A 12,519-nucleotide genomic window follows, 5' to 3' on the forward strand; every position below is an offset into this window, starting at 1 on the left:
CGAGGATAATCTATATTACTTCTTCCTAATACAGATTACAATTATGGATAATGAGGTCTACAGTGGTTTTTCTCCCTTTCTTCCGATCCCCTCTCCTCCATTTTATATCCCCTCATTCTCCTCTTCTTTATGCTCCACGTCAGGGTTAGATTGTTGGTTTAGATATTTGTCCCATCCACCTCCCTTGAAGTCTTTGGAGACAGGAGCCAGGTTCCATTTTAATGCTTAGGTCTCACTTCCCCATTAATGCGGCCAGAATAGCACTTGCAGAGCATTCAATGCGGGAGCAGTGGTAACAGTTTTATCTTAGATATTCCACCGCCCTTTTTCTTATCTTCCATATTTACCCTTACCTATAGGGTTTTCTAGAACATAGTTTGTGGATGTTAACCAGTCATTTTCCTACCTCGACTATGTATAGCCGAAGACATAATCTTCCTCGGACTCACTCTTAGACATACTTGCTTCAGACATCATCCATTTTCTATTTAGTATTGCTTTAGGAGCTAACATTCATACATCCTCGGATCATTCAGTATCCTTGAATTGAGCTTTTAACCCAAAGAATACTTTTGGATCACCCCACACATATTCTCGGGCCCAATGAGCCTACAATTTTAGTGTATTTATTGATGATGAAAAATATTTTCTAGTGATTAACAATTTTAATTGTACCAAACATTATGTATTTTTTTTTAAAACATTTTATGTTAACGGTACCTTTTATTTATTTATTTTTAATACTTGTTAAGATTTTTCTATATGAGTCTCACTTAAAAAAACAAAAGGAAAAAAGTTGTCAAAAAAATTGCCAATTTTTTTTAAAAAATTGTCGAAAGCTGTCAAAAAATTTGTTGTTACTGTCAAAAGTTGCCAAAAAATTTGTTATTTGTAAAGTGCTTATTAACACAACCCTTTATTTTTAGTGGGTTTGATTATAAGAGAAGGAAGAAAGAAAGATTTGAGTTAATAATATGTGCCTATTGCTAACTTCCCTGTTATAAAAGGCATAAAGGGATTGTGAGGAAGAAATTGGTGGTGAGGGTTGTGGTCACGACGTTGAATGATCGATGATGGTGGCAACAACGAATGGGTGGTAACCAGTAGTGGTTGGTGACAATGTTCAACAACTAAAAACAACCAGCAGCGGATTCTCAAAAAAAATAAAAAAACAACCAGCAACGAATGGCCAGAATGTGGTAGTCAACGATGGTCAAGTTGACAACGATTGGATAGGGGGCAATGACAATCAACGATATGAAAGGAATTGGTAGTAATGGTAAAATATATCGAAACTTGAAAGGGGATGAGAGCTGTGAGATAAAGTCCAGGCTATTTTGTTGGAAAAAATTTTATGCTAATGACATGGGAGGAAGTAATGGTGATGGAAAAATGTGTTGAAACTTGAAAGGGGATAAGAGTTGTGGGATGAAGTCCAAGCTTTTTCCGAAAAATGTTATATAGCTATTAAAACGTGATTTTAGTGCATGTATTGACAACATAAAAAATGTTTTTCGTTGATTGACATTTTTAGTTGTACCAAATATTAAGTATTTTTTTTGAAAACATTTCACAGAAAAATAAATAGAACATTTTATTTATTTTTTGGGAAAAGTTATCTGATATTCTAAAAACATTGGTTATAAAATATGTTAAGAAACTTTTTATAAAAATAGAAAAAAGCAACAAGTTTTTTGGACAGCTTTTTTTTTCATAAAAATAGTATCAAAATTTTATTTAAATAATATATTAATAAATATTTTAAAGGCACCCATTCCTTATTTTATAACTGGATTTTATTATAAGAGAAGGAAGAAAAGAATATTTGAGTTAATTAACGTCTGATGCTTTCATGAGGCATGGTATCTCATTCATTATGTCACAGTCACACTAAATTAATCATTTATTCATTTAATTTGAAAATCCACAATTTATTGCTAACCACTGCAAGTTATGATTGGCCATTAAAATGAATTTTCGTTTTTAAGAAATTGATCATAAATGTTTTTCCCCTTTTCTTGCAATAAGTGCAGTTTGGAAAAGCTGGATAATACCATTCTCTTTTTTGTTTTTGCTGAATACTGATGGTAATTTGGCTAATGAATAAGGGATAATACTTACTGTATTTAAATTTCAGATCTGGTAACATGCCTTGCCATTTGTTTTTTTTTTTAAATTATAATACATGATGTGCATGAAATATATACAATAAAATGCCCTTATATTTGCATCTTTGGCCTCGTTATTATGGTAATTTGTGACTGGTTATAATATTTCTTTGTTTTATAGGTTATAAGGGCTTTGCATCCTTACAAGAATTATTGGAAGATAGGAAAAATAAAGAAAAAGCAGAGCAAGTGAAGTGTAATTGACTATACCAAAACTACGAGGTGGGCCAACTGATTCAAGAAGGCAAATTGTAGAGAATTGTAATTTGCAAGCCTGGAGACATGTGAAGGAAAGAAAAATAAAAATAAAAAGAGTTGGATTAATGCTAAGCTGACGTGATGAAGAAATAGAAGTTCAATTATGTGGAGTCTACAAGTGGGCTTGTGGTCTTTATGCATAGTTGTTAAGTGGGCCTCTTTCTTGCTTTTTTTTTTCTGGGCCGTTCGGGTTTATACCCAGTGAAACTCCTCAAGTCAGCGTGTGGTCCAAGCATTAAAAGTTCTAGTTCCACTTGTATTAGGGGGGCATAGTATCAGGCGGTGTAAGAAAGTATATAAATAGAGAGCAAAACAGAAAAATAAGAGGCGTGTGCTAAATAAGTAAGCCAATCTCTTATTGGAGGCTGTACCAATTTGATCAGTAGAACGATCTATTTCGATATCGGTGTACCGATTTAGATTTACCTTTATTTTATATATATATATATGTATGTGTGTGTTATAATAAATATAAAAATTTACTATAAAACATTACCTTAATTCAAAACAAATTATTAATGGTTTTAGACTTTAGTATCAATTATAAGAAGAAAAAAAACCCAATATAAAAAATAGAAAGTTTAATTGTTTATTGCATATTAAAAAAACAAATAATACTAATAAGTTAATGCAAGTAAGTTACCATTCTGCCCTTACAAAATTCAAAAATTATAAAACTAAAAAAAAAAAAAAAAGTTTTTTCTGTATCAGCCAATATACCCTGTACCGGCCGATATTACTTGAAATTGGTCGGCATGGTCGGTACGGCAGTTATCTAAATCGGTACAAAACGTTGGTGTTTCGATACCGGTATACGTACCAGTACGGTACATATCGGCCAATACGGTATCGACTACATCGGTGCTAGGGCTGGAGATTGAACGTATAGAGAGCTGCGGCTACGGCTACCTCTTTTGTTCTTCCATGACAATTAGTTTTATTTTATTTGTCTAGTTTAATGTCTAGTATTTTGTTCTTGTATTTTATTTCAATTACTATGAGTAGTTAAATATATAATTAGGGTTGAGGATGAAACCTTGTTAAGGATTATCAATAATATTTATGTGATTTGATTTTTCCCACAATAGTTGTTTTTTAATGATTTAAATTGTTCTAACTTCATATCAATTAACTAAGATGAGATTCTAGATATAAGTTCAATAATGTTTTTCTCATAATTTAGGATTTATCTTAATTAGTTGAATGCTTGGTTTATTAATTCTTGATTATAAAATTGGATATTGCATGTGATTTGTCTGTCAATGGATACAACTTATGATTTGATTTTTAGAATTGGATATATATTGTGATTTGTTTGGCTACGGATACAATTGATGATTTGATTTTATACTTAAGAAACGAATAAGAACATGCTTTTGATTTTTAAAATAAGGATTTTAATGAGAATATTTTCCACAATAGCAAGATTGATTCCTAGATTGTCATATAGTGAGTTGGGAAAAATTAATGATCATAAATATATGCTAATATGACTTACAAGATGGATTTCAAAACCTTAATTCATTTCCTTTGATTGTTTACATCTTTTTATTGCTTTATATCTTTTGTTTAGTTTATCTATTTGCTTAATTTTATAATTTGCTTAGTTTTTTTAATTTCAAAACAACCAATTTTTATTAAACTAGATTAAGATTAATTTGGTTAAAATTTGATTAATTTTTTTACGTTCATTCAAGTCCCTGTGGGTTTGACATTAATTTTGTCAAACTATATTTCGGTACAGTTCGTACACTTGCAAGTACTTTAAAATGTTACAACAATACACCTTTTCTATCTGGATCAAAGATTTTATTCTTTGGTGGTAACATACTAACATTCATGAAGTTACAAAAACATTTTAGTGCACTTGAGTTACAAATATATGGGTTTCAGTTAGTTCAGCTAGTAAAGTTTTTTATGGTGATTCAATAAGAGACCTAGAGTTCAATCTCACTTACACAAAAACTCGATTAGTGTCTTAATTTAATGATAAAAACTATTATTAGAATTGGAAAGAAACTCTCTTAAAAGAAAATTTGTTACAAATATACTTGTAGAATTTCATTAAGACAGACAAACTATCATTGTCTCACATTTATGTTGACTTTTAACACGGCCTAATTTTGATGAGCATTTGACGCGTTAAGTTGGAAAAAAAATCGTGCACGTATTCGTAGAAAAAATCGTGCTCCTATTCGTAGTTCTTCCTATTAGCAAAGTCAAATTGACATTCGACAGTAAAATTACCATAACTCAAAGTCTCAAACACATTCATTAACCTGTCTGTTTTACTCAAAAAACAGAAAAAGAAACATCCAGATTTTAAAAAAGAAGAGTCTACGCCCGGGGTTTTAAGTCTCAAAGCCAAAAAAGATTAAGGAAAAATTTTCAAACGTACGTACGTGAGGTATGAGACTCTGACTCACATGTCTATGAAAGAGATGCAGTGTAGAATGGACGCGGGAGATACTTTTTCATTGCGTCTAGATGAGATTAGTAAAAATAAAATAAAAGAGTCTACTTCTCATTTGTTTACTAATCTCATTTAGACATGTGATAGAACTATCTTTGGGTCGCTGTTTAGAATTTCAAAGTTCAGAGAACCAAAACAAAAACTATCTCATTCATTAGTCCTTAACAAACCTATTCTTGGCTCAGGACTCACGAAAGACCTAAATGGCTAAATCATTTATAAAATTCCTTGGCTTAGAATGGTAAAACAATCGAGAAGCCCAACTTTTGGCAAATAGAATCCAAAGCAGAAAAGGCAGTATGAACAGAACATCCCCCCACTGAGAACACAAAATTCCAACATCGAAAAAAGAAATCCACCATATCCATAACCAACAAAATCCTAAAACAATAAAGCAAATCAAGCAAAGTATTAAACTACCTTGATTTGGACCAAGCCATGCTCAAAAAGAAGTCACACCCAACATTTCTTTCTCACTCAGATTCTCAGAACATACAAGACACAACATATAAACAAGCATTTGTAGCTCAAATTAGGCAATTAAACAAACCAACTCCTTTACTATACAATCATGAACTTTAAAAGAAAAAAACAACAACATAATAATCTCAAACTTTTATGCATTGCATTGCCACAACCCCAATAAACAAAAGACCCTTCATGATTCCAACTTTAAAGTGTGAAAAGCAAAAGCAAAAGCAAACATATTCCACCAAAAAGAAAATTTTCCTTATAAGAAAGAAAAAGCCAAGGAAAAACACCAAACATATGTATTTCCAGATCACATTCTCTACGAAAATTTTATTATGTACACATTCACAAGGAGAATTACAAATGAACATAGACAAAATATCACAAAAAACCCATATATCCCACATTTTCATTTTCTCCCTAGTTCCTACAAATAATTAATTACAACCCAAAGACCCAACATTGATTACAAAATCCCTCAATTCATGTAAGCTGGACAGTAATTAAAAATTGGAAACTTACAAGAGATACCAAAATTCAAAAGGTGGTTGTGTTAGCACCATACAAGTTTTTCCCGGCAACTCGGTATCGACTCCGACTCATTCCGCCGGAGTTCAGAATTCCTTCCCAATCCTCTCCTTCTTCACCTCCATCCTCCTCTTCTCTCCCCTTCATCATTCTCAATATCCGCTTCGCCTTTTCCCTCGCTCTTTCGCTTCCTTTCTCTTCCACTTCCCTCAATGCCTCAACAGCCCTTGCTTCCTTTGCCAATCCTCTGAATCTCATACTCCCTTGACTGAGGGCATACATTGCGGCCACGCAGTTCTCGCGCGTGGCCTCAGACTCTCCTCCCTCGCCATTCCTAAGCATTCCCACCAAACACTCCACCGCATTGGCATCCAGCATAGCTGACCTCCCTTCCACGGATACAGCCAAGTTGCAGAGAATCAACAGCACGCGACTCGCTGACTCGCCGGTTTTAGCCATTGCTAAAAGACTCGGCACGGCTCCGAGTTTCACTAGCTTGACTCGGTTGCTTTGAATTAGAGTCAAGTGGTACAGTGCCAGTGCCGAGTCGTGCCGAGTTCGCTCGCTTTCGGATCTCAGCGCGTGCATCAATGGCGGTAAAGCTCCTAACACTCCGATTGCCATTTTGTTGTCGTCCTCCAACGCTAAGCTGAAGAGAGCGCCGGCGGCGTGTTCCTGCGACTCGTTGAATCGGCCTTTCAACGCGTCGATCAAGAAGGGAACGAATCCTGACCGCACGATCTGCACCTTGTTGCGCTTTTCCAAAGAGAGGTTCACCAGCAAAGCGATGGCGTTGACTTGTACGGCGGCGTATTTGGATTGAATCAACGATCGGACGGCGGAGAGTAGCCGAGGAGTACAGAGCGAAACCCTAAGGTCTTCTCTGGTCCTCGTGAGCTTCCTCAGCGAAACCACAGCTTCTTCTTGCTCATACACCTCCGCGCTTTTCAACTTCGCGATGAACTGGTCCTCTTCGGGAGTGGAAGAGTTAGGGTTTATGGTTAAGCTCAGAATTTCGTTGGCGACGATTTCGGAGGAGGAAGATGAGGAAGAGTAACACAAAGGCCGAGTCGTGAGTGGTAGAGGAGTGCCTGGACTCCCCGCCGCGATAACCACCGACTCGTCGGAGGAGCTCGAGTGGAAGTGATTGACTCGGTGACCTAACTCAGTCGCCGCGTGCGACAGAATCAACGGCGGATTCTCCGCCACGCCTCTCAGAAGCTCCCGCTCCGAAATCCTAATCTCCGGACCCGAATTCCTCTCCTCCGCCTCCATTGCCGACCGGACCATCCGCTCCACGGAGCTGTAATCCGGTGCGGACGGGTGCTCCGCACCGTTGCTGTCGCACCACTTGAGGATCGTGGACTTGAACGCCTTGTTCGGAATCTCCGTCGTGAAATCGGGTCTCGACCCGTCCTCGAGCCTCGGGGAATACCCGAGTTCGCGGCAGACGCGTACGGACACGCGCTCGAACGTTTGACCCGAAGAGACGACGACCGGGTCGGACATTAAGGACCCGGAAATCGGGCAGATGAAATCCTTTGGGGTCTGTTTGGGACTGGAGTTAGAGCGGTGAAATGAAATTTTCCACCTGTGTTTTCCGTTTCCACCCATTTGGGGTTTTGGGGTTATCTCTCTCTCTACTACCTTACTTTTCTCTCTCTGTGAGGTTGATGAGTGATGAGAGATTCTTCAATTTATTATTCTTGGTGTGAATGAGAATTATATTATATTATATTATTTATGGGGTCAGAAGACTCAAAACATAGAGGGGCAATCTAATTGGGCTTTTGGAGGGAGAGAGAGAAAATGAGAAATTCTGAGAGTTGGGAGTTTGTGGGGTTCATGGTGTGTTGGTGAGATGAGAATCATGAGAGTTAGCAGTATATTATTGAGGTCTACAAAGAGCTAATATTTCATTGAATTAGTCTAGGAAGAGTGATTTGACTTTTTGATAATGTTCTTAAGACTTTAGACTTTAGATATAAAAATAAAAAGTTGAGGACTAGTGGCTGTGATAGATGCAACTATGCAAGGAAGATATATATATATATATATATATATATATATATATATATATTGTTTATTTTAATTTAAGATTAGTTTCAAGTTTTGACCTTAATTTTGTACTCGTTACAGCTTTTTTTTTTGTTTTTTCTTTCTTTCTTTCAAGTTTTTGGTACAACATTGACTAGCCATCAAAGTCTTTGTAATCTCTTTCTACTTCCCTGTCTGTTGCTTTGCTGATATTTTGTAATATATATTTTTTTTATCACAATATATTATTTCTTTTGAGTGTGATACAAATAAATCTCTAAATTGCAAATGGGATAAGATGATTGGGAGTTTAAAATGTGAGATAAGAAAAGCTAATCCAAACATGAGATGAGAACAATATTTACTCATGGAGTATCAATATATTGCCTTTTTTTTTTAAGAATCCAATTGGAAAGATTTTATTACCAAAACAGAATTATGCAGAGTCACCATTTGTGAACACCATTTGTATATAGAGAATAATTTTTGTCTAAGTTTGTTTTCCTTTTATGAGTAACTGGATTCAAGGTTTATTTGCATTGCTTACCATTGACATTAAATTGATTTGCTCACTCTTAAATTGTTACAGTTCTGTATCTTTGGGTCACAAAAGGAAGATGAGAAAAGTTAACTAAGAAATATTTTTAGAAATTTTTTATAAGGAAAAAAAATTAATTTTTTAACAATTTTTATGCTACTCATGAAAACGGTATCAACACTTTTAGAAAATAGTTTATTAACAAACGTCATTCGTTAACAAGACCCGAAGAAGTTAACAAATTCAAAAAATGGAAAAAAAAAAGAAAAAAAAGAAGAAGCTCTAGACCTAGCAATCAATGAAAAGACCCGTAGCTCTTTGCACAATTGTTGTTTTCTCAACTACTCGTTGAACTAAAACTGGGGTAGTTAAAAGGAAAAAAATTATCTAATATTTTGGATGCATGCAATATTACATAGCGTATGAACTATGAATCCAATCCACCTATAAGGTCTATGTATTAAAAATGTGACGCCTGAAACACAAGAGACTGCATTAGAAAAAAAAAAGAAAAAAAAGAAGAAGAGAAAGATGGGGGTAGCTTTCCTTCTTAATCACTTAATTGTTTTTTGGCCACCTTTGGTAAAAAATGAGAATTGGAATGGTTTTGGCCTTTTAGCCTTTTAGGTCTTTAAAGTTTTAAAGGAGAGAGGAGAAATCTTCAGCAAGATTTTCACTTTCCGCTTGGAAACGGGACCCATTACTAGAAATTATTCCTGTCCTCTTCGGCTAACATAAGTATTCGTCTTCTTTTTGAGCTTCGAATAATGTTCATAACAACCTTTGGCTTGCATGCCAAATTATCAAGAAATGAATAGTAAAATAAAAGCAGTACAATTATTTCAGAATATTTTTTTAATTATAAGAAATTATTTCATAATTTTTATTTCAACCATTTATGTTCACAAGAAAGTGAAATCACTTAATTATTTTTAAAGCAATGTTAGTAACACAAAGATTATAATTAGAGTAACATCATTTTTATATAGATTCACCATTAGATATTACTTTATTATGCATTAATTAAAATAGACCGTGAGTTATAATTAGTTCAATTGACCTCCTTTACACTTACTTACATTGGTTATAAAAAAACCCAATAAAATAAACAATAGTGGTAAAGTCTCTTTCTCTCCAAAAAAAAATAAAATAAACTAAAATTTCTGATGGTTGAATAAGAGATCTGAGATTCAATCATTCCAACATCAAAAATTGATTAGTATCTTGGTCTGATAATAATGAGCACAATCATAAGAAGCAGATGTCATAGGTTGAAAATCTATAATAAAAAAAACGGTAATGTGGTATGGTTCATCAAGTAATAAAGTCTCACATTGATTAATAATGATAAGATTAAGTAGTTAATATAACTAGTATGGGGGGGGGGGGGAGGGAACTTGATTCCGGGCCGAGGACTAAAGGCCCAAAAGGTCATACTTAAAGAGATGGGCCAGGCCCATCAATGTGGATAGAAGTTAGAGCGTTTGAAGGGTAAAGGGTAACTCACTAGAACAATTCTCGTGGAGATTAGAGTTAGCCAACAATACTGAAACTCATATATGAGGTAATAAGGATGAATAGCCTTTAGGCAGAAAAGAATGGGGCCGCTGGTCACTGTTATGCTTTTAAATCCGCAATGCTGCTCCCACCAGATTCGCTTTGGGAAACATCCTGAAAGGATAAGGATCGCAGGAACAGTCACTTCCGCATTAATGAGAGGTTCTCTACCTAATCCCTTCCACATTGAATGCATATGAGACAACTTGAATTGTGCAGACACCTCTAAAAGTATTATTTTATGATGAAAGGGGGGGTAAAACAAAGGGGGGATGTGACAAGTATCCCAAAAAAAAAATTGGCTAGAAGCAGGCCAGTTGGGGAGATAAGGGAAGAAGAAATACCTATAAAAGGGGAGGAGGCTGCAACAAAGTAGGGTTGGGAAATATTAAGAGAAAAACCCGGGGAAGAACGAGAGAGAGAGAGAGAACCATCCTGTATTTTTCTTTTCTTACTCCTTACACCTCGGTATAACAATTTGGACATCCTAGAACTTCTCATTTTTACCTCTACTTTCTTAATCAGTTGTTTGAGCCTTCGATTGTGAGATTTTTACCTTATATGTATAATAAATAAATTGTGCAAGTCAGTTACCTAGACATTTTTATATACTTGTTTGTTTGGGTTTCTTTCCGCCATAACTAGTATGTAACTTGTACTTACACATGAGAATAATAAATTGTAGTGGTGCTATTGATGCTATTTTGAGTTATTAAAAATATAAGATATTAGTATGACCAAGATATTTGGAAGCAGGGGCGGAGTCAGGGGAGGTTGAGAGGGGGCAAGTGCCCCCTCTGACCTTGCCCAAAATTTTCCTTTTTTATGTGTGTAGCAGTAAAAGGTAGAGATTTAATTGAAATCATGATATATAGTGCGTGAGTAATTGAGCTGCATTGAAAACCCTTTTAGACGCACGTTTCAAAATAAAATTGTAAAGTGCAGAACCATAGTAAGCAACCAGGTACATCCTTTTTTCTTGGTGTGTATATATATCTCCCTATCTTTTTGAAAAGTCAAACTTAATTGATATATCATATATTTTCATATATTTTTTTACTTTATCAATATTTTTTAAAGTTCAAATTAAAAAAAAGAAAAACAATGATAAAAAAAAACTTAAATAAAGAAGAAAAAAAAGTCTTAATTGAAGAGACGAAAATACCACCCAAAATTTTTTTTCCTTTCAAAACTATTAAGCAATATTTGGAAACAATTACATGACAAATTCCATAATTTAATATTATTTTAAAATTAAACTCTAAAAATGTAGTTGCACAAATAGCTATTATGTGGTTTAAAATTGTTATAATCTAATCATATTAAGTTTAACAAAAACTGTATGTTAGATTGATTGATATATTAAAAATCATTATATAATCCTATAAAAAATCATTATATGAGAATTGTAAGGACAAAAAATCAAGCACAGCCCCAAAAGCCCAATGTAGATTTAGTAATTCAAGGCCAAAACCAAAGAATTTATAAAGAGGGAACACAACAACAAAGGACAGTGGCATCCAGAGGATTTTACTTAAACAAAAAATACTTGTCCTCAGATTTTTCTCGAGGAAGGACTTCTTACACTCAATTGTCAATATTCTCTCTATGTTGTCCCTATTCTCTCTGTCTTCTCCACCAAAAGGAAAAACTGTCCCTATTCCTTGTCACCTTCATCCCTATTTATACTCCTTGCCTTTGTTATCTTGACCCTTCATCTTTCACCTAACTATATTCTTTTGTTGACACTTGTACATTTTCTTGTAGAAGATAATGGAAAGAAGCTCCTTAGCTGTGATTTGCACTGTTCAGGTCACCTCCACATTAATGCAACTGATAAAGCTGGTGTTCCTTATTTAATGCGGCCAGAAAGCTTGGTGCAGAGCATTCAATGCGGTGTTCATAGCTACCAACCCTCAAACCCGATATTATCACCAATTTACCCCTGTGCTTCTCTAGGCAATCACACCTCTACATCCTTGGGTTCTCGGGTTCTTGACTTTCATCATAATTACCATCTCCTTTGTTTTTTAAGCTTCATCTTTGGTCCTCGGGTCTTCATCCTTGGTCCTCGGGTCCCCACAAGAATTATTAATGAAATTTTAACTAAGTAAAAAATTACAATACAACTTGGAATTATATTAAAAAAAAAACTAATAAAATATACACAATATAATGATATGCAATGATTTTAGGGGATCTTTCAATATTGAATGATCACTTACTACTCATATTACTGGCATTTAATTCTCAAGTTTGGTTAATATTTTGTATATATGATGCATGTGTTGTATGCTACATACACAATGTATTTGTTTATGGAGGCACATGTATATTAATTATTGTGGGGTATAAAAATTCTAGTAAGATAACTGTGCCACGTGTCATACCCATGGATGAGGAGGACCATTATCCTGCCAAGGAGGCCATGACCTCGGACTGTAAGGTCACGTCAGCAACACATTATCAGAGGAGGACGTATCGTACCA

The 12,519-nt window shown here is 34.8% G+C and overlaps 1 protein-coding gene across 1 annotated transcript; it reads right to left on the reverse strand.

The window, feature by feature from the left end:
• Positions 1 to 5,655: 5,655 nt before the first annotated feature.
• Positions 5,656 to 7,703, reverse strand: LOC142632101 (U-box domain-containing protein 38-like). Its single transcript, XM_075806520.1, has one exon. The coding sequence runs from the start codon at positions 7,510 to 7,512 to the stop codon at positions 5,908 to 5,910; it is 1,605 nt and encodes a 534-aa protein (XP_075662635.1). The 5' UTR covers positions 7,513 to 7,703; the 3' UTR covers positions 5,656 to 5,907.
• Between the last annotated feature and the right edge of the window lie 4,816 nt (positions 7,704 to 12,519).

Source organism: Castanea sativa, chromosome 4 (genome assembly GCF_040712315.1).
Source record: "Castanea sativa cultivar Marrone di Chiusa Pesio chromosome 4, ASM4071231v1".
NCBI lineage: Eukaryota > Viridiplantae > Streptophyta > Magnoliopsida > Fagales > Fagaceae > Castanea > Castanea sativa.